Here is a 23,269-nt window from a genome sequence, read left to right as displayed (position 1 = left end):
TCACAGTGTTTTTATATAAATTGTATACATTTATATTTGTGGCTTTCAGAGCTTGAGAAGTTTGAAGTGTAAAACACTAGGCATACAATCAACCTATGTCACAGGATACGGCGATTTTCATGGATGAGGTTCAAATTTAATCAAATTTCAAACTTCTATAAAAAAAATCGAATTTAATTGAATTTCCTCTATAAAGCACTGCTATCCGCCTCTAAACACAACTCAGCTGGTCGTGAGTATTCTTTGTATATGCTTTGTATCTATTGGGTCATGGGTGTTTGCAACTGCTGGGTCGCCCTCGGATTTTCTCCAACAAGGGTCGCTATTCTGATAATTTATTTGAAGTATACATTTATTTAAAAATAAACAAAATTATAGAAGGCGAATTTAATCCGAATTTATTTTCGAATTTTTCCCTTGTCGAATTTCATCCGAATTTCATGGCTGTCGAATTCGAATTCGAATTCGAACCTTGTGACTTAGCAATCAACTGATCAAGTAATGCTGTGGCTGACAATTCCATCAAATGCTTTTCATGGAAAGGGCTTTGAAGTTGAACAAAATTATCTGTTTTTATCATAATGTTTGTATACAAAAGTTTGTGCATTTATATATTTTCCTGTTAGTAGTGTAAAATGATAAGTAAACAACTCCCATTACCCATTAAGATTCTGTCTGAGCCATTGCGGAGGGTTGGTATCATTGCATATAGAATTTAGACAAATTCTTTATCACTTTACCATCAAGTATGTATCAAGTATATCTGATTTGTATATATTTCCAGAATTGTAATTAGTAAGCTGCATGTTGATCATGTTTAGAGCTGCTATAATCAATATCCTCTTAAGGGATTTTCAGGTTTTCTTAGTCATGAAAGTTTGTATTTAAGTTTTTGAAAATAAATGCTATATCTAACAAACACAAATGGTTTGAATTCGAGCAAAGGATGTACTTAGGGTTTTTAAAATGAAATACAAGATGAATTGTGTAACATGGTATATAAGAAACGTTTTAAGAAATATTAATCAATTTGTTGCAGGTTTAAACTACTGAATTTAAAATAGTGAAGATGCTGCAGTGGTTTATTAATATTTTATTTTTTAGATAGATTAGCTGTGGGTTCTATATGGGCCCACACCCAAGAAAGCAAAATGACATTTGGCAAAATGTCTACAACACTATGTATATAGAGAGGCCACAAACTACTACCAAGTACAAAAAACTTATAACAAAAAGCATAGGCACTAAAGCAATGTCGATCAGCTGCAGCTCCATCCTGCCTATCAATGATCATAAACCCAGGCTTGACAAGCTCATTTTGTTATGCCTGAACAACACATTAACTTGCAATGGCAGGATTCGTGAACAAAGTAGATATTTCCAGATTAATTTTTCTGAACACAACCTTCACATTATACAGAACCATTGCTAAATCCATGCAAAATGCTTCAACACATTTGACATACTGTTATCCACTGCAGCAATACCTTCCGCCATCTCTGCAAGCTTTCCTTCCATCCCAGCTAGCCTGTGAACTGGCTTTCTCCTCTCCTCATTAGAGTTCTCCTCAACTTGATGCTCCCGCTGAGGCGGTATGAGAGAATGGATAACCCCTTGATGGTAGTAGAATCCTCAACCCTGTTCAAATAATCGATATTAAACAAAGGAGACAAAGGCTCTTTAAATAAAGATTACATGATGATGTTTCTAAAAAGAAACAATCGGTTAACTGAAGCTAAAACAGAAGCTAAAAATAGCAACAAGCTATTCTTGTAGACACCTAAAATTGTCCTAGCCTAATTAAATAAATATTTTTTATATACTAAATTATTTTATCCTAAGCCTTCTATTAATTAAATAGATTTTTATTTATTTAATTAATTCATTTATTCTTTTCTAGCCTTTACTTATTTAAATAAATATTTTTATTTATTTAAATTATTCTTTCCCTAATAAATATTTTATTTATTTAATTGGTCCCACTTCTTCTATTAATTAAATAGATCTTTATTTATTTAATTAATTCATTAACTTTTTCCCTCCATGACACTTGTCATTTATCTCTTCATTTTATCCTAACTACCTCGTGTTATTTTATTATTTTCTCTACCCACCCTTTAATCCTAGCCGACCATTTATCTCTTCACCCCTTAATCCTATCCTTCCATTTCTTAAAGTGTTCTCTATATAAGAGGATACTCTCATCCTTATCAACGCTAACTAATGCGTCTATCAAGCCTTCAAGCGATCAAGCGATCAAGCAACTTTACAACCACAATCCGTTCTCTCGTGCACATACAAAATCTAAGAGCAAATATATCAAACAAGATCAATGGAGATGGGAAACAATGGAGATCAAACCCTACTAAGCATGTGAATGGTTTAATCTTTCCTATTTTGTTGTAATTTGCATGTTTTAGGTTTTTTCATTGGTGTATGGTGGATTCTTGATTGTAAAACTAGGGTTTGTGTGGTTGGATTTTTTATGGTGTTGCAATAGTTTTAATCTTTCTAATTTCATTGTATACAATTCTAACTCTAAGACTCTAAAAATAACTTAAGATGACAACTAAGATGACCATTATAGAAATAATATAATATTATTTTAATACCATCCTTTAATGGTCATTGTACTCACTATCCTACATAAGACATTGCAAGTCTTTTGATCACAAATGCAAAGAAGGCTGCCCCTTCCCTTCAGAATACCCTGTTGCTGCTGAGACCCTTCTTGGATCTGCCGAATGTTAATAACCAAGAGTAGTAGAATCCGTCCAATTTGATGTAACCCTCACACGTGAAATACAAAACTCTCACACATGAATTATTGAGCCGAAAAAAAACCCTACAACCACGATTTTGAGGAAAAATCGACAAACCCTCCAAAGAGCAACAAACACGATTTTGTCAAAAACTGCAAAAACTTTTGTAGATGAGCATTGAGCATTGAGCACTATTCGCTCTAGCAACTCCAAAACAGACTGCAAGATACCACGTTTGCAGATATTCGCCCCAACAACTCCATTATTTTATCAATTTTTAATTTCACATTCTTGGTGATAGCTATAAACCATACAACAATTTTTTTCACTTATAGAGAAAGTTCTCTTATCTCTTCACAAAATTATCAAGCTATTTCATAACATTCTCTATCAAAGTGTCCATGTAGAAAAATTATTTTTACATTTGTTTTCTCTACCTATGAATCTAAAGCAACAACAAAAGTTAAAAGGATTCTATTAGAGTTTAGCTTTAGCCATATGAGAAAAATCTCACAAAAAATCAACTCATTCAATATGAAAGTACCTTTTGTCACTAACCTAGCCATGTACTCCTCCAACCTAGCATTTGATTTGAATTTATTTTTAAATACCCATTTATAAACCCTCGGTTCCAATTTAGCAATAAAATTTGCAAAAATAGACTCCTGTGTACGCTTAACCTAAGAACTGCAGAAACCATCCTCATCAAGGACAATCTTTACGAAGGCCTGAAACTCTGCATCCAAATGTGGGAAATCTTGAATAAGCGCTCATCTCTTGCAGCTCCGCAAGATTCTCGCCTACTTTTTATCTTCTCCACTTGCAGACCAAAACAAAACATAAATTACCATGCAATCGAATGTGCTAAATGGATTTAAAGAAGAGAGGAAATGTCCACACATAGCCAAAATCTTATTTGTGTTGTTGTAAGGACTCCCATTTAAAATGCAAAATCATTGTACTCGGTGGTGGCCCAAAACATTATTGGCACACATACTACAAAATACTAATAAATTGTAGGCAACTGGATATTAGGATGAGGAGATGGAATCTCCTGCGGGTCTTAAAAAAGAATTGAGTCCTTGATTGACCATTCTTTAGGGTCCATGCTTACCCTAGCTGCAAAGGGATATTGACTGTCCCCTAGATTTGCCAATCTATCTACAAAACTATTGCATTTATTAAAACAATGCTTGAAATATTCTGAAAGCTATTCCCATTTGACTTAACTTCCTCTAATTGATGATATGAGATTTCCACAATCCATAGAATTCATCTGTGAACAAAGACATGATATTTCCACAGTCCATGAAGAAAACTGTGTTGAGTTTAACCTAAGTTTCTGAATCGGGTACGGGAACAAGAACAAGTACACGGCAGATATTTTTTTGGGTGTTGGGTACATTTTTGGTACGTTCATAAAAAATAACACACACAAACACACACATGTGTGTGTGTGTGTGTGTGTGCGCGCACGCAGGCGTGCGTGTGTGTGGATGTAAGTTTAGAAGGTTATATACCAATACATATGCTAAGCAAAACCATAACAAATTATAAATTCTGAAACATAACATACTAATTAAAATGCAGTTTTCAATATCAAAAAGATCAAACTGGAATCTCATGATATATAAGTTCCAAGTTCACTAATCAGCACTGTAGGTCTTAAGAATATCAAAAAGATCAAACTAGAACCACTAAACATTCCTGAAACATTTTGACATCTAAAAACACGAACCCCAGATGCACCCACAGGAGATTCATTTCAAAATTTGATTCCGGTATGTTTAGTATGCGGACTTGCCTGAAAAATTCCACGATTCAGCAACTTAGAGTTTAACAAAGTATGTCAAAAATATTGATACAAAAAACTCTTATTTTTATTATAGAACTGGAAGCATTACAACTCATTTTCATGGACTGTGGAAACATCATTTCTTTAGCATGAGAGGAAATTCAGCTGAATGGGAATTGCTTACAGAATATTTCTTGTAAGTAAGTATTCTGTAATAGAATTCACTAGGTTTGCAGATAGATTGGCAAGTCTAGGAGTTAATCAATATCCCTTTGCAGCTTTGGTGAGTGATGACTCTAAAGTCTAAAGAATGGCAAATTGAGGACTCAATACGTTTTGAATCTTAGTGCTTTACGGTCCCCTATGATTTATTGGTATTTTGAGGTAGGTGTGGCAATAATGTTTTGGGCCACCGCCAAGTACAATGATTGTGTGTTTTACATGGGAGCCTTTACAAGAGGACAAATAGGATATCAGATATGTTGCAAATGAAGATTTCGTTTCTTTGAAACATTGATACAGAAAAACTCTACAAAGTTTTCTTTTAGAAGTGTTACAACTTCTCAACTAATATATTTTTCAAATTCTATTCATTCATATGCCCCCTTTAAGCAACCATTAATAACCATTTGAGAGTCCCATTCAATCTCTAGCTTCCTACAATCCATTGCCTTTGCCATTTTCAAATCTTCCAAGAGCTCAATTGCTTCTGCTTCATTATACATTCGGACCTGAAAAGAATGAGGGACCTTTGACAAACAATCTATTGAAATCTTACAACACAGCCCTTGCACCTGCTTGCCCTAGATTACCCTTAACTGCACCATCAAAATTAAGTTTAAAATATCCTTCGCGAGGAGAATAGCACTTATTATTGTTGACGGTTACTGCTTCAAAAGGGAGCAGTCCTTTATTGTTACTAACCTTCTATATGGTCAATGCTTTAGACATAAAATTGGATATATTTAAAAATAAGAACTGACAGTATTTAATATATCCATTTTGTCTCTACTATTGACTAATTTTAGTTATTTTTTGTTTTTGAAAGTTTACATCTTAAATTCCATTACAAACAATAATTATAAGATTAAGATATTCAGCAGCTGAGTATTAGTTATGTTGAGGCTCCCTAATAGGATTGACTGTAAATTCCAACATTGTTGTCTGTCTCAGATGAAGGTTACATGTATTGTCATGAAAAGTTGCCTCGGGTTATTCGAAAGGAGGAAATTTCTGAGTTGAATTCTGCTCTAGAATTCTCTGCCTTGCTGTTTTGTAAGACATATTTTTCCACAAACCAGATGAAACAAAGTAAACAAAAAACAAACTCCATTAAGACACAAACCCAAAATCATCATGGAACTTGACAATGCTAAAAGATAGGCTACAGTAACTTGCTTCTGCTCTATTGCAAGAATCCCATTGGTAAGTCAGACTTCTGTGTTCTGGCCTTGTTAGCTAGATTTTGATGGAGGATCAGCCAAACTATTACTTTTCTAAGTTATCTTTAGAAAGCCACTCTTGATTTATGGACAACCTGATAAATTCTTATCTACCTTGAATCTAGAGTCCAACAAATTGCTCTCCTGTCTTGTGGCAACAGGGGTTTTGGGTTTAATATTCTCTCAAAGATTTTTAACCTTCATGAAAAGAAGGGGTTTGCCACAACTTGTCTTTGAAGATTTTCTTGTATATACAACTGCATATAAGTCAAATTATTATTGAAATTTAACAGCATGCAGGGAATTGCTTTTGTGACTTGTCTGAGGTTGGGAATTGTTGAATGCTAGCAACTGCTGTCCAATATAAACAGCTATTTACTTATGTTCCATGGGAGGTTTAGCGATGAAATTCGTGCCAAACAGATCTCCACACAAAACTGTAAGTGCATTCTAATTGTTCATGAGATGAAGTTACAGTCCAATTGATAGATCTTCCAAATATATTTCATTTCTTGGGCCATCCAATTTGAAGAGTGTTTTCCTGCAATTGAGCTGAAGAGTTGCATTATTAGTAAGAGAGTATTCTCAGTGCCCCCCAAATCACATGGATTGTCGACACTTAGATTTCAATGAAGCAGAAGATTGGAAGTTGTTTGAAATCGTAGCTTTTTGAATTTTTTAAATTTGTGTCCCACTTGCTCCAATTTGTTTCAATAGGTAAAAATAACAGAGTGCATCATGAAGACTAATTTTTCCAAAGCTTGTGTAAGTTGGGAGTAGAATCAACATTGGAAAGTCAACTCACTTGTCTCTTAAAGAGGCAGTATTGCTTTTTCTACACAACAATAAGATGAATATAATGGTGCACCCTTTCTGCATGCGAAGTTGGCTAAAAAGAGAAAGGTAGTGTAAAGAGAAGGCAATTGGAACCAGAACAAGAAGGGTTTTAGACTATTTTGGTTTATCCTCGCAATAATTACATGACTTGGACATGGCAAAGGCCCAGCAGGCTGGTATTTTGTCTCAGACATGGACACAGCAAATTGAAAAAACCATGGAGTACAGAGAAGTTTTAAGGAGTTAAAACTTTTATCATGCATCCTTCACTAAATCAACTTTAAAGACATAATAAACAAATTTAAAATTGAAACTACTTTGATCACATACACAAGTTTAAATCGATCAAATGAGTAGAAAAGCGGATTTGAGCTGGACAAAGTAACATTTATAATATGTAGATATCCTTAACTGTTTTAGGTATAAAAATCTCATGGATTATGAAATTTTAGGCATCAAAAACAAAAATCAAAGGTATGGTGAGTCTTGCACTTGTGTCTTAGATAGGTCCTTGATGCTGATGGAGTCATGATATCTGTGTCAATCAGTGACATCAACATTCAAGGGATTTGCTCATACTTTACCTCTTCCTCTGCCATGGCTATTGCCTCTGCCTCAAGATCAACCTGACCATTCCATGCAAGATCATCCTTAGTGAAGACAGGTCCTCAGCCTTAGTGATCCAATCTGATTGTGGATCAACCTCCTTTAATGTGATGGGGAATAGGTTAGAGCCCAAGATTTGCTTGTGATAGACGTGTAGGTTATAATGAACATATACAAGATCATTCAACCTTCACATTTACAATTTGTTATGCTTCTTCGAGTTTATGTGGCTCTCTCACTAATTTTCAGTTTGCTTAGTTTGCGATAATTGCAAACCAACAACCCTTCCCTATACTGGGGGGTGGCATGTTCTTAACTCCGGTCCTTTCTATCTAGAGCCAACATTATAACAATTTATAAATTTCAAGTACGCTGCAATAAAAAATAAAGAAAATTTTAATCAACATACAGAGTTTATAGATAAAAGAGAAAAAAAACACATTGAATTTAGGGTTTGTTAATAAAAAAAAATAGAAAACTGAAAAAAAATTCTCTATAGAACTATAAAGAAGACTTTATTTTTCCCTCTTTTTATTCTTGTTGCATGAAACTAAAATGAAAAAAAATAATACTAATGTAGAAGCATACCGACTAAAAAACAAACAAACAATTAGAAGATATTCAAAATAGCTCCAAATTTATAGTTCCTTACTTAGGCCCTTTCTATCTAGAGGCAACATTATAACAATTTATAAATTTCAAGTACGCTGCAATTCTTTTTAATTAACATACAGAGTTTATAGGTAAAAGAGTTAAAAAACACAGATTGAATTTAGGGTTTGTAAATAAAAAGAAATAGAAAACTGAAAAAAATTCTGTAGAACTATAAAGAAGACTTTATTTTTCCCTCTTTTTATTCTTATTGCATGAAACTGAAATAAAAAGAAAAAAACTAATGTAGAAGCATACCAACTAAAAAAAACAAACAAAAAGAAGATATTTAAAATAGCTCCAAATTTACAGTGAGCTTTATTGAATGCATATAGGCTCTTTTAGATGCACCAAGAGTTGCTACTAATTTCAAGTTCAATTCAATTAACACTTACTGGTTTTAACTTTTTGTTTAGTGAATTGTATTATTTCTTCAATATTCTTTTTTTGAACTTGTTTGTACTTGGAAAGGAAATGTACATGTTGTAGGTTTAAATTTTTTTGCCTTCCTGTTTTTCTGCTGCTTTTTAGCTGCAGAGTCTTACCATTGGGACTCAGTGAGTCTGATCAGACTTGACAGGAATCAGATCCGAGTCCCTGGGACCCTTTGGCCAGGCTTGCCTTGGGACCTTTCAAGTTTGCTGAGCACCCCACAAATCCTAGAAACATCGATCCTCACAACTGTTATTTTATTTCTGTGAGGATTACATGGGCTGTTTCATGAGCTTGTGTGACCCATATTGGGTAACGGACTTCCCATATTTGTTCTTCAGAACTTTTTGTTCATAAAATTATTATGTGCACAATTTCTTCTTTGTAGATTCTATGCGGTTCTTGTGAATTATTCTTTTTTCCCTTGCATTGCAATATTGTCATAAATCTGCTTTGGCACACACGGTATTGTAGCCACTATGTTATCCTGATTCCTATCCACTGGCAAATTATTAAATAAAAAAATAATTATTGTGATAGTGGTAAGTATTATCAAAACATAAAATAACATGAGTATGGTTCTGTGTTGGCAATGTCAAAGAAACATCAAGACTTGGCTTGTCTGGTTTGATATAAAATGGTGGAAATGAAAAGATAAAGAGGTTCAAAGAATGATGATTGTTGATTATGTGTTGTTAAAAACAAAGAAATAATTGTATTCTGTTTTGAAGCAGCATAAAAGTGTAATTTCACATCCTTTTTGGAGCTCAATGTATAAGGACTTTAAAATTACTAGAAGGGTTAGAGTGGAAAAATTGTTTGCAGCAATGTTTTTATAAGAAAGATCCATGTTGTAGTCAGAAATGCTGTGTAAACAGGCAGAACAGATCTAACATCTTCCAATGAAAAAGGCAGTATCACAATTGAAGCCAGAGAAATTGAGCCTGAAAAGGATTGGTTAAAAATCATAGCCATTCTCATTCCCTTCAGTTTAGCTGAAACACTAGTGCAACTGCATTAGCAGTAATGGAATACATAAAAGTGGAAAGAGCATAGGAAAACAAAACTAATCAAGCCTCAATGTTAATTTTAGACCAAATTTTGGAGAATTCAATATCAAAGTGTATGCGAGAAATCTAATCATCAAACCATAGCCATATGACATTATATATCAGTCAAGAAAGAAGATGAAGCTAAAGATCTCAACAGGACCTTGTACACGATATATTGAGGTCATGTTCCATAAAAGGATTGAGTTATTATCTGATTAGACGGCAGCTTAATTGTGGGGAGCATAGGAACAAACGGAATTCAATTTTAGATTTCAAGGTGTTGATATCTTATTAGTGTCAAAGCAGAAATTTTAGAAGTTGGTTGCTGGTTTAAGCTTGAAGGAAGACATATAAGGAGTCTGTCTACCAACTCACAGCAATCCTATATACAGCCAACAATAGAGCATATATGACAGTCAGACTGAAATCAAGCGTGGCATGACAAATATTGGGTTTACGATGTGTTGTGGAGAAAAACTACTTTAGAGATTATTAAAGCTTAATATAGGCTCCATTCAAAATTTGTCCAATCATGAACATAAAATAAGAAAGAATATATAATCAAATTTTACTGATAGCGATAGAATATGGATGTCAGTCAGCCTGAAATCCAGCCTGCTATGATAAATATTGGGTTTACAATTCAGTGGAGAAAACTGCTTTAAAGCTTAACATAGGGCTTCATTTGGAGTTGGACCAAATGTTGAGCAGAAAAATAAAAAATATCATTAAGCAAGTTTTTATAAACAATAAGAAGAACTGTGTCATGTACTCCAGCTAACATCCAAATTATATATAAAAGGGGAAGATGACTTCACTTTGTGTTTGAATAGGGCAGCTCCCTTTTTCCAAAACAAAGAAAGTTTTGTGTTTTCAATATACAATGTAAAACAAACATGTGGCACTATTTTTTAGCTCTTACTCTGGACTTACGCTGAAACAACATTCAAGCACTTAATCCAAATATTTTCTGATTTTTAGAAGTATTAATGAACATGCACTAATTTTTTAATAGATTGTAGAGAGAAGAAATTATACGTTTACTAAGAAATACTAATTGTTGGAATAAAACATAATGAGGTTTTACAAATTAGAGAGAGACTGGTGCAGTCAGGAGCAAGTAGCATTCAACAAGTGGTAAATTTAATTCAAAGTCTGAATTCATCCCTTATTTTTTTATGACTTGCAAAATCTTTAACATAGGACTGCAAATCAGATTCAACAATGAAATTGCATATATTATAACAAAATCCACCGCTCATGTAGGGTTGCACATTAGTTTGAGAAATAAAATTGCATATATAACATTGAATTTTGTTATTCCCACAGGGTTGCACATTGTGTTGAACTGTTCAACATGAAATTGTATGTATGAGAAGAATTTTCAATCTTCAAATAGGGTGCACACAGAGTTCATTGCAAGGTTCATGGTTTGCATAGGATTGATCGTTAAGAATGGGGTAAACAGATACAGTGAAAAGATAAACATAAAGTATTCAAATCTGATTTAAAAGATAGACTAACATGTGATTAACTATTAAATCTGAAATATAATAGGGAAAAGCACATGTAACAGCAAATTAAAATTAACAATAACACATAATACCTGATAGATGTTGAGAAACCGTCTTAGGAAGAGATTCCACCAGGAAAGAGACATCGAGCTTGTATTAACCTTAACAAAAGTATATCAATACAATCCACTCTAACTCATCAGTCTGACAGCATTCTGACATAACAATACTTCACGTACATGACACTCATAAGCTTCCATTTAATGCCTCCAATAAATAGAGCAAAGGAAATAGGAAACCATCAAGTGGTTTCATGAAACTAATGGTCACCAAGCAAGGCTCACAAGTCAAAAACTTACACCCCGCTATGAATTGAACAATCACCCAAGATAAACATCACCAATAGACAACATCTTTGACTCATAACTGCTGGTAGGCACCACTCCCAAGACTAGTGCTTCATGATAAGACCAATAACACTTGAGTGCCCTACCATTTATGACATGATGCCCCACTCCCTAGCACTTCAAGAGAGCGATATAGAATTGCATTTAAGAGTGACAATTGTGTAACTTCCACTATTGACCTTTTTTTTTAATAACATCATTGTTCAATGCCACTCCAACAATATTCCAATTTCTTAGGAGAATAGTATAGTAATTAAACAATATCACAGAATTTCTCATGTGTGTCTAAGTACCCATTCCAAAAATGTTGGAGATGTAAACATCCAACATAGTATTGCAAAATAAATATCTAATCAAAATCCTCACATTCTGCCACTTGATAACTTACATTGCAATAACATGATAGGAAACATAAAATTAATCAAGTGTAAGAAGAGGTAAGGTTCATCGCCTCCATGCACCAACAAAAATTATTCGTGCTCACTGGTTTGTAAGAAAATTTCTTAAATAAAGTGATATTGAACATCTATATGCTTAGTAGGAGCATGGTACATGAGCTTCTTTACCAAATAGATAGCACTTTGACTATCGCACGTGACCCTTACCTTCTTGCACTCAAACCAATGCCTGAACATAAGCACTGTAGCTAGACCACCTTCTTACAAGCATGTGTAGCAACCATATACTTAGCTTCTGCAATAAATAAAATGAATGCGAGCTACCTTTTACTCATTCAACTGACAACACCTCCAAACAGAGTGAAATAGCACTTCGACTTTGCACCTGATCTGATCCTTCTTGCAATCAAACCAATGCCTGAACACAAGTACTGTGGCTAGACCACCTTCTTACAAGCATGTGTAGCAACAATATTCTTTGCTTCTGCAATAAATAAAATAAATGTGAGCTTCCTTTTACTTATTCAACTGACAACACCTCCAAACAGAGTGAACACATAATCTCTTGTGGACCTATTGCCATCCAATTTGAATCAACAAAGCCCTATATGTCCAACTTCTTGCCCATATCATTGGTCCCATGATGACATAAGTAGTAATTAGAAGCTTCTTGCAAACATTTAAACAGCATCTTAACACAATTCCAAAGCTCTCTAACAGGGTTAGAAATTAACCTGCTAAGAACTCTCACTGCATGGGCAATATCTTGTATATTACGTATCATTGTATGCATCAGACTACCTACAACACTAGCATAAGGAGCATTATATGTGTCCTCAAAATTATTGTCTGACCTAGGACGCTACTCCAAAGATAACTTAGTACCCAGAGGTAAAGAAGTACTCATTCGCATACAGTCTTGCATAGCAAACTATTGCAAAATAGTCTCCACATACTTCAACTAAGCCAAAGTTTTTTGTGAACTTGATCTTTGTTGATGTCTATCTCCAAGATATATTTGGCAGCTTTTGAATCTTCATATCAAATGCACTAGAAAGTTGAGTTTTGAGTTCTCTAATCATTACCCATGTTTCCAAAAAATATTCCATCAACATACAAGATAATGATTAGTAATTGATCATCATTCAACTTTAAAAAAAACAATGATAGACCCTCACTCCTTGCAAAAAACATCAATTCAAATCCCTCAAACTTCTGATATGACATTTGAAGTGATTAGTTCAATTTGCAAACTGGGTTTATTTCTCACTTTCACTGTAAAATTATCAAGTTGTTTCATATAAGTCTTCTCTTCAAGATCCCTGTGCAAAAAAAAAGTAATTTTAACATCCATTTGATCTACCTTTAAATTATAAGTAGCAACAAGAGAGAGGAAGAATCTAACAAAAGTAGGTTTTGTAATAGGATAAATTATTTCACCAAAATCAACTCCCTCTCATTGGTAGTATCCTTTTGTCACTAGTCTTGCCTTGTACCGCTCCAAGATACCATCTGCTTTGAACTCTTTCTTAAACATACACTTGCATATCCAATGGGCTTCCTTCCCTCAAGCAAACTCACTAGATCCTAGGTATCAACACTTTTTCAAATCCATTTTCTCCTCTTGCATGGCCTCTTGCAAGACTTAAGCTCTTACATGGCCTTTTTCGATATCTATGATCAGCCAATGCTAGATTTCAAGGAGTTGGTCATTCCATTAGATTTCTTCTATTAGATGACGTGATTAGATTTTCTAATGTTGTCAATCCTAGACTTCGAAGAATGTTGGTTTGAATTCATTAAGGAAAGGTTGGATTCTTCTTTACTAGATGGCACCTTGTTGCTTGAGCTACCTTTTTGACCGTGCATTGATTTTTGTGACCACCATCTATCCTACATCGTAACACAATTGACATGCACTAAACTATGAGAATTTCTGGTCATTGTTGGGTTTTTAAGTGGATCTTAGAGCCTGATTGCAGTTGCAAAGAGTCTCTACAAATATCTCTAGGATTGGATAGCATAGTGCAATTTGGGTTTCACATATTGGTGGCCTTGTGTATTATTTCCATTATCTTCTGCAATTTCATTTTTTCCGTTGTTGGCTCATCGTTTCTTTCTTGTTTTGCTTCCATTCGTGTGCTCTTTGCCCTTGCTGGATGATTGTTTGTTTGATCACCAATCAATAGTTGCACTAACATTCCATTAATGAAGCTTTTGTGTGAGTTGTTGTTGCATTATAGGTGAAGTAGTGAAGATGGTTGATAGAGCAGGAAGACGAGGTGCAGGAAGGCCAATGAATGGCTTGTGTTGCAAATTTGGTTGATGCTTTGGGATCCATTCATGATTGGCTCAAGGCCATTGAAACCACATAGTGAAGATTTTCAATGATAGTGAAGGACATCGACTAGGATGAGAGCAAATCGGGATGTGTAGGGAGGTGTTGCGGATGTAGATGGTGATGAAAACATCACAATAGAGGAATTATTCGCTATTGCCTTGTTGAATGCTAAGAGCAAGTCGAGATTTGATTTGCTTGGCTACTAAGGAAGCTTAAATGTGGAAGAGTTAATTGATTGATCGTTGAGATTGAGAGATATTTTTTGTTAAAAGAAATCAAGGACTCAAGAAGAGTCAAGCATGCTAACATGAAGTTGAAACATGTTGCCTTGTGGTAGGACTTGGTCTAGAAAAGCTATATGTAGGAGAAGTGCTAGATTCTTGTTGTGGGATAGTATGGTGGCTAAGCTTAAGAGTAAGTTTTTGTTGACCATTAAGCACACTGCCATGAACTTGAAAATGTATGTTGCCTTGTGGTGGGATTTGGTTTTAGAAAAGCTATGTAGGAACAGTGCAAGATCTTGATGTGGGAGTGCATAGTAGCTAAGCTTAAGAGGAGGTTTTTATCCACCAACCATGTGTTAGATCTACACAAGAAGCTCCAAAATCTATACTAATGGGAAGTCATGCATGAGAAGCGCAAGATCTTGTTGTGGGATTTAATGGTGGCTAAGTGTAAGGGGAAGTTTTTCCTACCAACTATGTGCAATATCTACTCAATAAGCTCCAAAACCTATGCCCACAAGAGGCATACGTGACCAAGTACACAAAGGAGTTGTACAAACTATTCATATGCATTGGTCATATTGGATAATGATACTAAGAAAGTATTAAGGTATGTGAATGTATTGCACAGCTCCATCTAGGATAAGATGTGTTAGCTTGCCATTTAATTTGTTGAGGCGGCCTATTGACTTGTACTCAAGTTGGAATAGAAGTGCTATAGAGTCTTAGAAAATAGATTGTGTGGGGTAGTGGTTAAGGCAAGGACTAGAAGAGCAAGTAGAGTGTAAGAAGGCATATCTTTGTGTGGAAGGATGGTGTAGAAACTAGTGGTGTCATGCTGAGCATGAAGCTTGAATAGATCTCCAATTGAGATGGAGATAGAATATGAAGTCATGGAAAGGGCTTTGTTGGGACTTGCTCCAAATGTGGTCAAGTAGGTCACTACACATTTTAGTGTTCTAACGTTGTGTAGAGAAGTGCACGCGTGTTGCGTAGGTTGAAAAGGCAAGCTCATTAGGTAGTAGAGCAAAAAGTGCTTACCTCGAGGTTGGAGAGAACTTGATGATGCACAAGGTTTTGTTAAAGACTTGCATTCAAATATGATTAACCTTTGTTGATGAAGAGCCTATTCTAACGTAAATGCAAGTTATGAGGGAAGTGTTGCATGTTGATCATTGATTGAGGTAGCATTGACAACTTAGTGTCTTTGAAGCTGATGCCAAAGTTGGAGTTGAAGGTTACTATCACACATCTCACACTATACAAGGTCTCTTGGTTTCAGAAGGAACAACAATTCGTAGCAACAAAGCAATGCCAAGCTGCAATGTGCATTGAACAATGCATGGATTAATGATATTGATGGATGCTTTCCATGTGTTATTGGGAAGGTTGTGGTTGTGTGATTGAAATGCAATTCATGATGGGCGCAAGAACACCATCACCATCAAGAAGGATGGGAAGAAGTTTGAGTTACTTCCCATGAAGGACAAGGAGGAGTTTATGCAAAAGGGCAAAGTGTTGCTCTTGCTAATAGAGGAATTTCTCAAGGAGATGAGAGACATGTAGGATTGCTACTAGTAGTCATGCCTATGTAAAAAGAGCAAATAGAGTTGTGCAATTTGAGGAGCCAAATGTCTTGGTGTTGGAAAAGTTCATGGATGTGATTGATGAAGGAATGCTAAATAGATTGTCATTGATGTGTAGCATCTCACATTGCATGGATTTGATTCCAAGTTTTTGTTTGCTTGAGGAATTTTGCTAGAACAAGGTTACGTAAGGGAAAGCATGATTCCTTGCAAGGTGCTTGTAGTACTTGTGCTAAAGAGGGATCAAGAATAGAGGATGTGTATATGTTGTCATGTGAACAATCAGATACACCATCAAGTATAGTTTCTTGTTGCAACACATGGATGAGATGATGAATTTACATTTGATGTCATGAGGGGAAATTATTAGGGCTAACAAACACCCTAAGCACATTCATGTGATTGATGAACAAGATTCTGAATTCATTTCTCAATAAGTTTGTGGATGTTCATTGCGATGAGGTTTTGGTGTTTAGTAAAATGAGGGAGGATTATCTTGTGCACTTGCAACTGGTGTTGGTATAATTGAGGAAAGAAGACCCATGTTTAAATTTAGTAAGGAGTTAACATTCTTGGGATCCATATCTCAAGTTGGATCGTGAATGGATCCGAAGAAGGTTTGTGCAATTGTTGAATGGACTAAACTGAGAAGCTTAATGGTGGCCAAAAGTTTGCTTGTGTTGTTGAACTTCTATTGAAAGCTCATTAGGAACTTGTGACATTGTGCGCCCTTGATGCATTGCATAAGAAAAGGAGGGTTCAAGTGGATGGTTGCAATTGCCAATGATTTGGCACTCTTGAAGAAGGTGACAAAGGAGCTCGTGCTCATGCTACCAAACTTTGGAAAAGTATTCCAAGTTGACTACAGTGCTATAGTGGAATGGCAATCAATGTTGTATTGAGATAGGATGTTAGAGCAATTGTGTATTTTCACAATAAGGTGAATAAGGCAAGGCAAGGATACTTTGTTTATGACCAAGAATTTCATGCCATTGTGTAAGCTTTGCACAAGTGAAGGTATTATTTGTTGCCAAAGGAGTTTTTGTTATACATAGACCGCCAAGCATTGAAGTTCAATAATAAGGCAAATCCCAACTAGCACGAGGTGGGTAGTTTGTAGGGTTATTTTTTTATGTTGAAGCACCACATCAGTGAATATGGAGGTGATGAAGGATTAGTATGGCATATATTCAGACCTTGGAGACACATGGTGCACATGCATAGAGCCTTGGCCTAGAGATGAGCTTGTATAAGGAATACTTAATGCCAAAGGGATGCTTGTTCAGGTTGCAGCAACTATGTATCTTACGAAGTTCAATGAGGGAGAATCTCATTAGAGAGTTGCAAGGAGGTGGACTAAGAGGACAAGATGCAAGCCATACAGGAGGAGAGGTATCTTTGGCCAAGTTTGCACAAATATGTTTGTACAATTGTGGAAATATGTGTGTACAAAAGGAACAATTCAAAGCACTAGGCTGCACAAGCTATTGTGTACGCCAAATAGATCGTGGGAGGAATTGTCCATGAATTTTGTCCTTGAATTGTTGTGCGCTTGGAGGGGTAGTAACACTATCTTCATAGTGGTGGATGCATTTTCTAAAATGGCATATTTAATTCATTGTTAGATGTCAAATGAGGTGTCTAGGATAGTAGATTTCTTCTTCAAAGGGATGTTTGATTGCATGAGTTGTGCAACATCACATCTTTTGATAGTGTGTCAATCCTAGAGCTCGAAGAATGTTGGTTCGAATTTATTAATGAATGGCTAGCTTTTCTTTGTTAAATGACACCTTTTAGGTGGAGCTACATTTTTTTCTAGGAATAACCTTTTATCTTGCATGGTAGTGCAAGTAGCATTTGCTATATAATGAGGAGCTTCGATCGTTTTGGGGGTCTAGATTCATTGGTTGGATTGTTGTTGGGTTTTTGGATAGAGTTTAGAGCTTGATTTTAGTTCTAGAGAGTCTCTGCACATATATCTCTAGGATCAGGTAGCATAGTGTGATTTAGGTTTCATATTTTAGTGGCCCTTTGTATCCTTTTAATTATTTTTTGCAATTTCATTTGGCTTCCATTGTTGCACCATTGTTTCCTGTTTTGATTTCATTCACATGCTTTGTGCACTTGTTAAATGGTTTGTTCACTTGACATCTAACCAACTATTGCATAATGACACTAACTTGCTTGAGAGCTCTAAAATGCATAAACTTGCATGAAAGAATGTTTAGAAATATTAGAATGGAAGACGAAATTACATAAGAGGTAAATGAGGTTTAAAATTGCTTTTGTAAAGGTTAAGTGGTGAAGTGTATGGTTAAAATATAATAAGAACATAAAGTTAGGGCTTTTTAGCAATTCAATGGTGTTAATGGTATGGGACACTATGCAAGTGTGCTACTATTCAGGTTATTTGTGTGGGCATGCTAGTGTTTAGGGTCACAAGCATTTTCGCACCAGTGCCCTTGAGAACATAGCAGCAAAAACCCTAGGGATGGGTTGGTAATAGTTGAGGAATCATAGTTTGGTTTGCATGGCACATCAATGATGGGTTTTAGGATAGAAATTGGCAAAATGGGACATAGAGTGAGAAGTGTGGAATGTGCAATTTTTGACTCCGCACATTCTTGGCCTCTCTCTTCTCATTTTGATGAAAAATTGCACTTTTTGACTCTTTGCTACCTTGACAAAAAATGTGTTGTTACCACCTCTTAGCACCTCGACAAAAAAACACTTTTTGACCACCTATTAGCACCTCGACAAATAATCACACTTTTTTATCCTCTCTTGTTGCTTGATGAAAAGTTAATATTTGATCACCTCTTGCCACTTTGATGATAAATCATACTTTTTGACCCTTTCTTGCTTCCTTGATGAAAAATCATAGGTTTTGACCTCGTTTTGTCACCTCAACATATTAATCATTTGTTACAAAAGCTCATGACTCGTGATTTCCTCACCTTTGTCAGTTTTCCAAAAACTTGTCAGTTTGCCAAAAACTTGTCAGTTTGGGTGAGCTGTTTTGGAAATCTCACTTCATTCCCCCCACACCATTTCACCATTTCAAAAACTTGTCCATTGGATATAATCATGTGCAATGTGTCCTTTATCCCTCTCATCACTTTGAAGAACCCATCAACCAAGCATCTAATTGCAAGTGGGGTGCCCGTTTGGCCTTGCTTGCCACTTTCAAGAACATGTCAAGCCACCCAATTGCATGTGGCACACCCTTTTGGCCTACTCATCACTTTTGACATTTTTGATTTTGGGTTTCCTACATTTCAATTGCGTGGATTGTGCATTTCTAGCATGATACTTTGCCTCTTCATTAGAAATTACATGTTTTTGGCCCCTCTTGACACTTCTCTCCCCTTGGGCCTTTAGCCATATCTTCCTCTTCCAGAGTCCAATTTGAAGCTATAATGTCTCCCCACTTTGAATAGGATTTAATTATAAATAATACTAGTAAAAAAATTAAAATAAAAATATAAAAGAATAAATTAAAATATAATTAAGTTTAATGAATGGTCCAAAGGTATGAAATGAAAAGTTGTGACTCCTTCAAACATGAGATATAAAAGGGAGAATAGAACCTCATTTGAAAGGAGGATGGGGAGGAGGAGGAAGAAAGAAGGGAGCATGTGAAACAAGGAGGGATTAATGGAAGTAGAAAGGAATGGGCAGAAATGATCAAGGGTTGTAACTCTTCAAAGGGTGATAATTATTAAAGGTTGTGACCTTGCAAAGGGGAGATATGATGAAGAGGTGTGACTTTCCCTCACATGGGAATTTTTAAAGGGGAGAAGATATCATTTGAGGAATATATCCAAGGCAGATCATCTAGGGGAATAGAAAATAAGCGTTGTAATGAATAATCAGAAGTGCAGATCTGATTTGAATAATAAGACAGCAATGAGGAGACATTATCCATTTGAATGGATATCTCTTTCCAAAGAGATGTGTCTCCTCAATGAGATATGAAGGTATAAAAAGAGTAAGCAATTAAAGGAAGAGGAAATAATTCTTATAAAGGAAATAAAGGAATTTCAGATCAAGCGTCTAGTCATCCAACGGCAAATACATCAAAGGAATTAATCTTCAGATCAGGCCTAAAACAGCAGTCTGATATTATTTTCGGATCTGCCCTTCTCAGCACTTTATAGTCTATACTCTCACAATTGCTGGTGGTATATATAGACACGTTACTTATGCATAATAGATAATGCTTATGTGTATGATTATATGATAGAATATAAGATATGCCTGATTGTCTGAAATCCATCTTGTAGGGAGGGCTTGGGGTGTAAGCGAAAGGGGTTTAAGAGGGCTAAGTAAGTAGACCGTCCTAGAGTTGGCCATAATGGCTTCGAGGACTAGAGGGAACTTACGTAGAAGAGCCAAGGAGCCCACTTACGACCTCCGCCCAACTCCACAAGAAGGCATTTTTCTTTAGGGAGATGAGACACTGATGGGGAAAGTAGGTACAAGCAACCCACCAAGTAGGCCACCTCCATGGATGTCCATGTTGACTACCTACCAAGGACAAGAGGGCTTTGACATTCACTTCGCTCTTGGGCTTAGTTGTAGAAATGGCTTCGGGCAGACCTATTATGTCTCTTCCTCCAAAACCTAATATGCATGTATAATAATATTATGGTTAGTAGTTGAATGCAATGTTGTCTTGTGATAATAATATTGTGTAAATGTTTTTTATGTTATGATTGCAGGATTTAAATTCAGATTCACATTAACCCTAACCCTAATTTGTTGCAATTGCGATTCTAGGGCAAATTAGGAAGGGGACATCACAGAAGCATCAAAATGCTTTTGTTGCTGGCTATAAGTTGAAATCAGTTTGGCTTCAAAATATGTGAAATCAAGCAAAAGGCATGAATATTTCAAATTGAAGCGTTGAATTGAGGAAAGGTCAACATCTATGTGCAAAAATGACTTACAGAGAAATTTTTGATTGGTTGCAATATGGAGTGGACTTTGGGAGAATGAAATGAGTTAAGGGAGGGTAAATTTGCTTCCGTTGAAGGAGAAGATCGCCACAGAGGAGAACCAACTTTGTAAAAAAAAATCTGGGTGAAGAAACATGATGCATTTAAGAAAAAAGGTGCATTGAGAGAAGAAAAGATAGGACTCTATCTATTTATTGCATCTGTAAGGAGGATGAATTAACTCTCTTTTAAAAACTTCTAATCTGAAAATGTTGAGTCAGGTAAATTTGCTCTTTTTTGCAAGCATCTTGAAAAAAGTTATTGATGTTATTTGCATTGATAAATTATTTTGAAATTTGTTTTACTAAGATCAAACATAATTTGTTTCTTGAATATGGCAACTATGAATTATCTTCCACTATATGAGATTGTAAAATAAATTTTAATCTTATATGCTAAACAACTGACTTTTTGAGAAGATTAGTGCCTCCAAATTTATATTACATATGCTTTCAGTTTTAAAAATTTATAACAATATTTTAAAGCATGGATTTATCTTTAAGATTAAGAAAGAACATCGTAGGCATTGGCACATATATAACCTGGTGAGTTGACATTGACATGATCATAAATTTAATTTCCTGAGAGCTCTCATGGTCTGGACGAATTATATATTGGATCCCTGATTTATTGAGAGTTATTATGATAGTCAATAGCTCATATTATCATCAGAAATATACTATTTTTTTGGTTGTTTGCAACTCAAACCTGACTAAATTTTTTGTGTATTTCAGGCTTGACGATGTGTTGAGCTTTTGCACGTGTAACATTGTTGAATTTTATTCCATGGTGTATCTATTGTCAAAGTATATTATCAAACTCAAGATATATAGGTATGATCTCTTATTGTGTTTCTTTTTCTACTTGAGATTTCAAAACTGAAACGTGAGATGTTGAGCTGCATGACATTGGGAACTTATCCATACCTGTTAGGCATGATAAAACTATCATCTTGCATTTATTATGCAAGATATTTGTTTCAAACTTTTGTAGCATTATGGATGTGTAATTATGCATTTTATAGTTGAGTACAGGGTACTGTTTAATATGCAAGATCTTCCTTACACTCTAATATGGGTTTTTTCTTATGTTTTTTTTTTTTACAGCATGCATATACAATTTGTAAGCAGAGAAAAAATGGGTCAAGGGTATGAGTATCAATATATGTTCGGGCAAGAATCAGCAGAAGAATGCTCAAATAGCCTGCACCATTTTTTAATGGCATCCATCTAATTTTTAATCTTTTCTTGCTAATCTTAGGGAGCATCTCTTGTTTGGCGGTGTATCAAAATTCTTTAGATTCAAGTCAGTTTGCATTGCATTTTTCCGGCCATTGTTTTCAATTGAATGTAACTGCACAAAGCAAAATAGCTTTGTACAAAGTTCTCCAGGCCAAGATACTACTTGGTACGGCATTAATCAGAGTTTATTGCATTACGTGTTCAGATGGACATGCTTTGTAAGTTCTGCCGAGGATAAACAAATTTTATGATTTTTTTTGTATGGCTACATTCTATAAGATGGCACTGTTTGATGATTAGTTTTGATCCTTATAGAATAACTTAATAAGGCAGCAAATCAATTAAATCATAATTCAGTTCAGTCACATGGCTGTGCACATCAGGTTTTGGAATTTCGTTTCAAGTGAGGAATGTGTACCTGTGGATAAGAATGAGGCTTCTCTTAGCCAGAACAACACGATGCATATTTTTTGATCTGAGTAATGTTGTGGCTAGGTTATGGGGAGAAATCTCCGGTAAGCATTTTTTTTGTAACTTACAATGTGAACATTCTGAGACGATTCCTGATTTTTGTTGGTTCAGTTTGTCAGATAATATGATTGTGGGCGATCAGTTGTGCAAGTTTTTCAAAATGAAACACTGACCTGTGTGCAATTCTTTTATAAGCATCAACTACATGGCAACATTCTCTTCGGGTCAATGACCAACTTTTAAATGCAATTCCTGCATTATTGGCAAATTCTTGAAGATCTTTGTTTGGTGGTTCATTTGAGATTGGATAATCGATGTGTTTTTAATACAATTTTAAAGGACTTGCAATATATTTTTAATGTATAGAAAATTGATTCAGAAGATTTAATATGTTTTTTTCAAAAAAAAAGTTTTTGATAGTTTTTCCTGTTTACCTAACAATTACACAGGACTGACAGAAGTTTACACCCAGTGGACTGTGGAAAGCTACAAAGATGTGTGGATAATTGC

At 35.2% G+C, this 23,269-nt stretch overlaps 1 protein-coding gene across 8 annotated transcripts in view; it reads left to right on the top strand.

Annotated features, from left to right (window-relative positions):
* LOC131030933 (SKP1-like protein 21) overlaps positions 1-22,988 on the top strand; it is a 47,327-nt gene extending 24,339 nt beyond the window's left edge. For 2 of the 8 annotated variants that reach the window (XM_059219857.1, XM_059219856.1), the window contains exons 10-11: positions 21,782-21,880; positions 22,154-22,925. In XM_059219857.1, the coding sequence (XP_059075840.1) occupies positions 21,782-21,787 (6 nt within the window). In that variant the 3' untranslated portion in view covers positions 21,788-21,880; positions 22,154-22,925. Of the gene's footprint in view, positions 1-6,299; positions 6,439-20,829; positions 21,283-21,781; positions 21,881-22,153 lie in introns of those variants that run through there. The other 6 variants (XM_059219853.1, XM_059219852.1, XM_059219855.1 and 3 more) reach the window with 5 other exon arrangements.
* Positions 22,989-23,269: the final 281 nt, after the last annotated feature.

The sequence above is a fragment of the Cryptomeria japonica genome, chromosome 4 (genome assembly GCF_030272615.1).
Source record: "Cryptomeria japonica chromosome 4, Sugi_1.0, whole genome shotgun sequence".
Classification (NCBI taxonomy): domain Eukaryota; kingdom Viridiplantae; phylum Streptophyta; class Pinopsida; order Cupressales; family Cupressaceae; genus Cryptomeria; species Cryptomeria japonica.
This window is presented reverse-complemented; position numbering and strand designations above follow the sequence as displayed.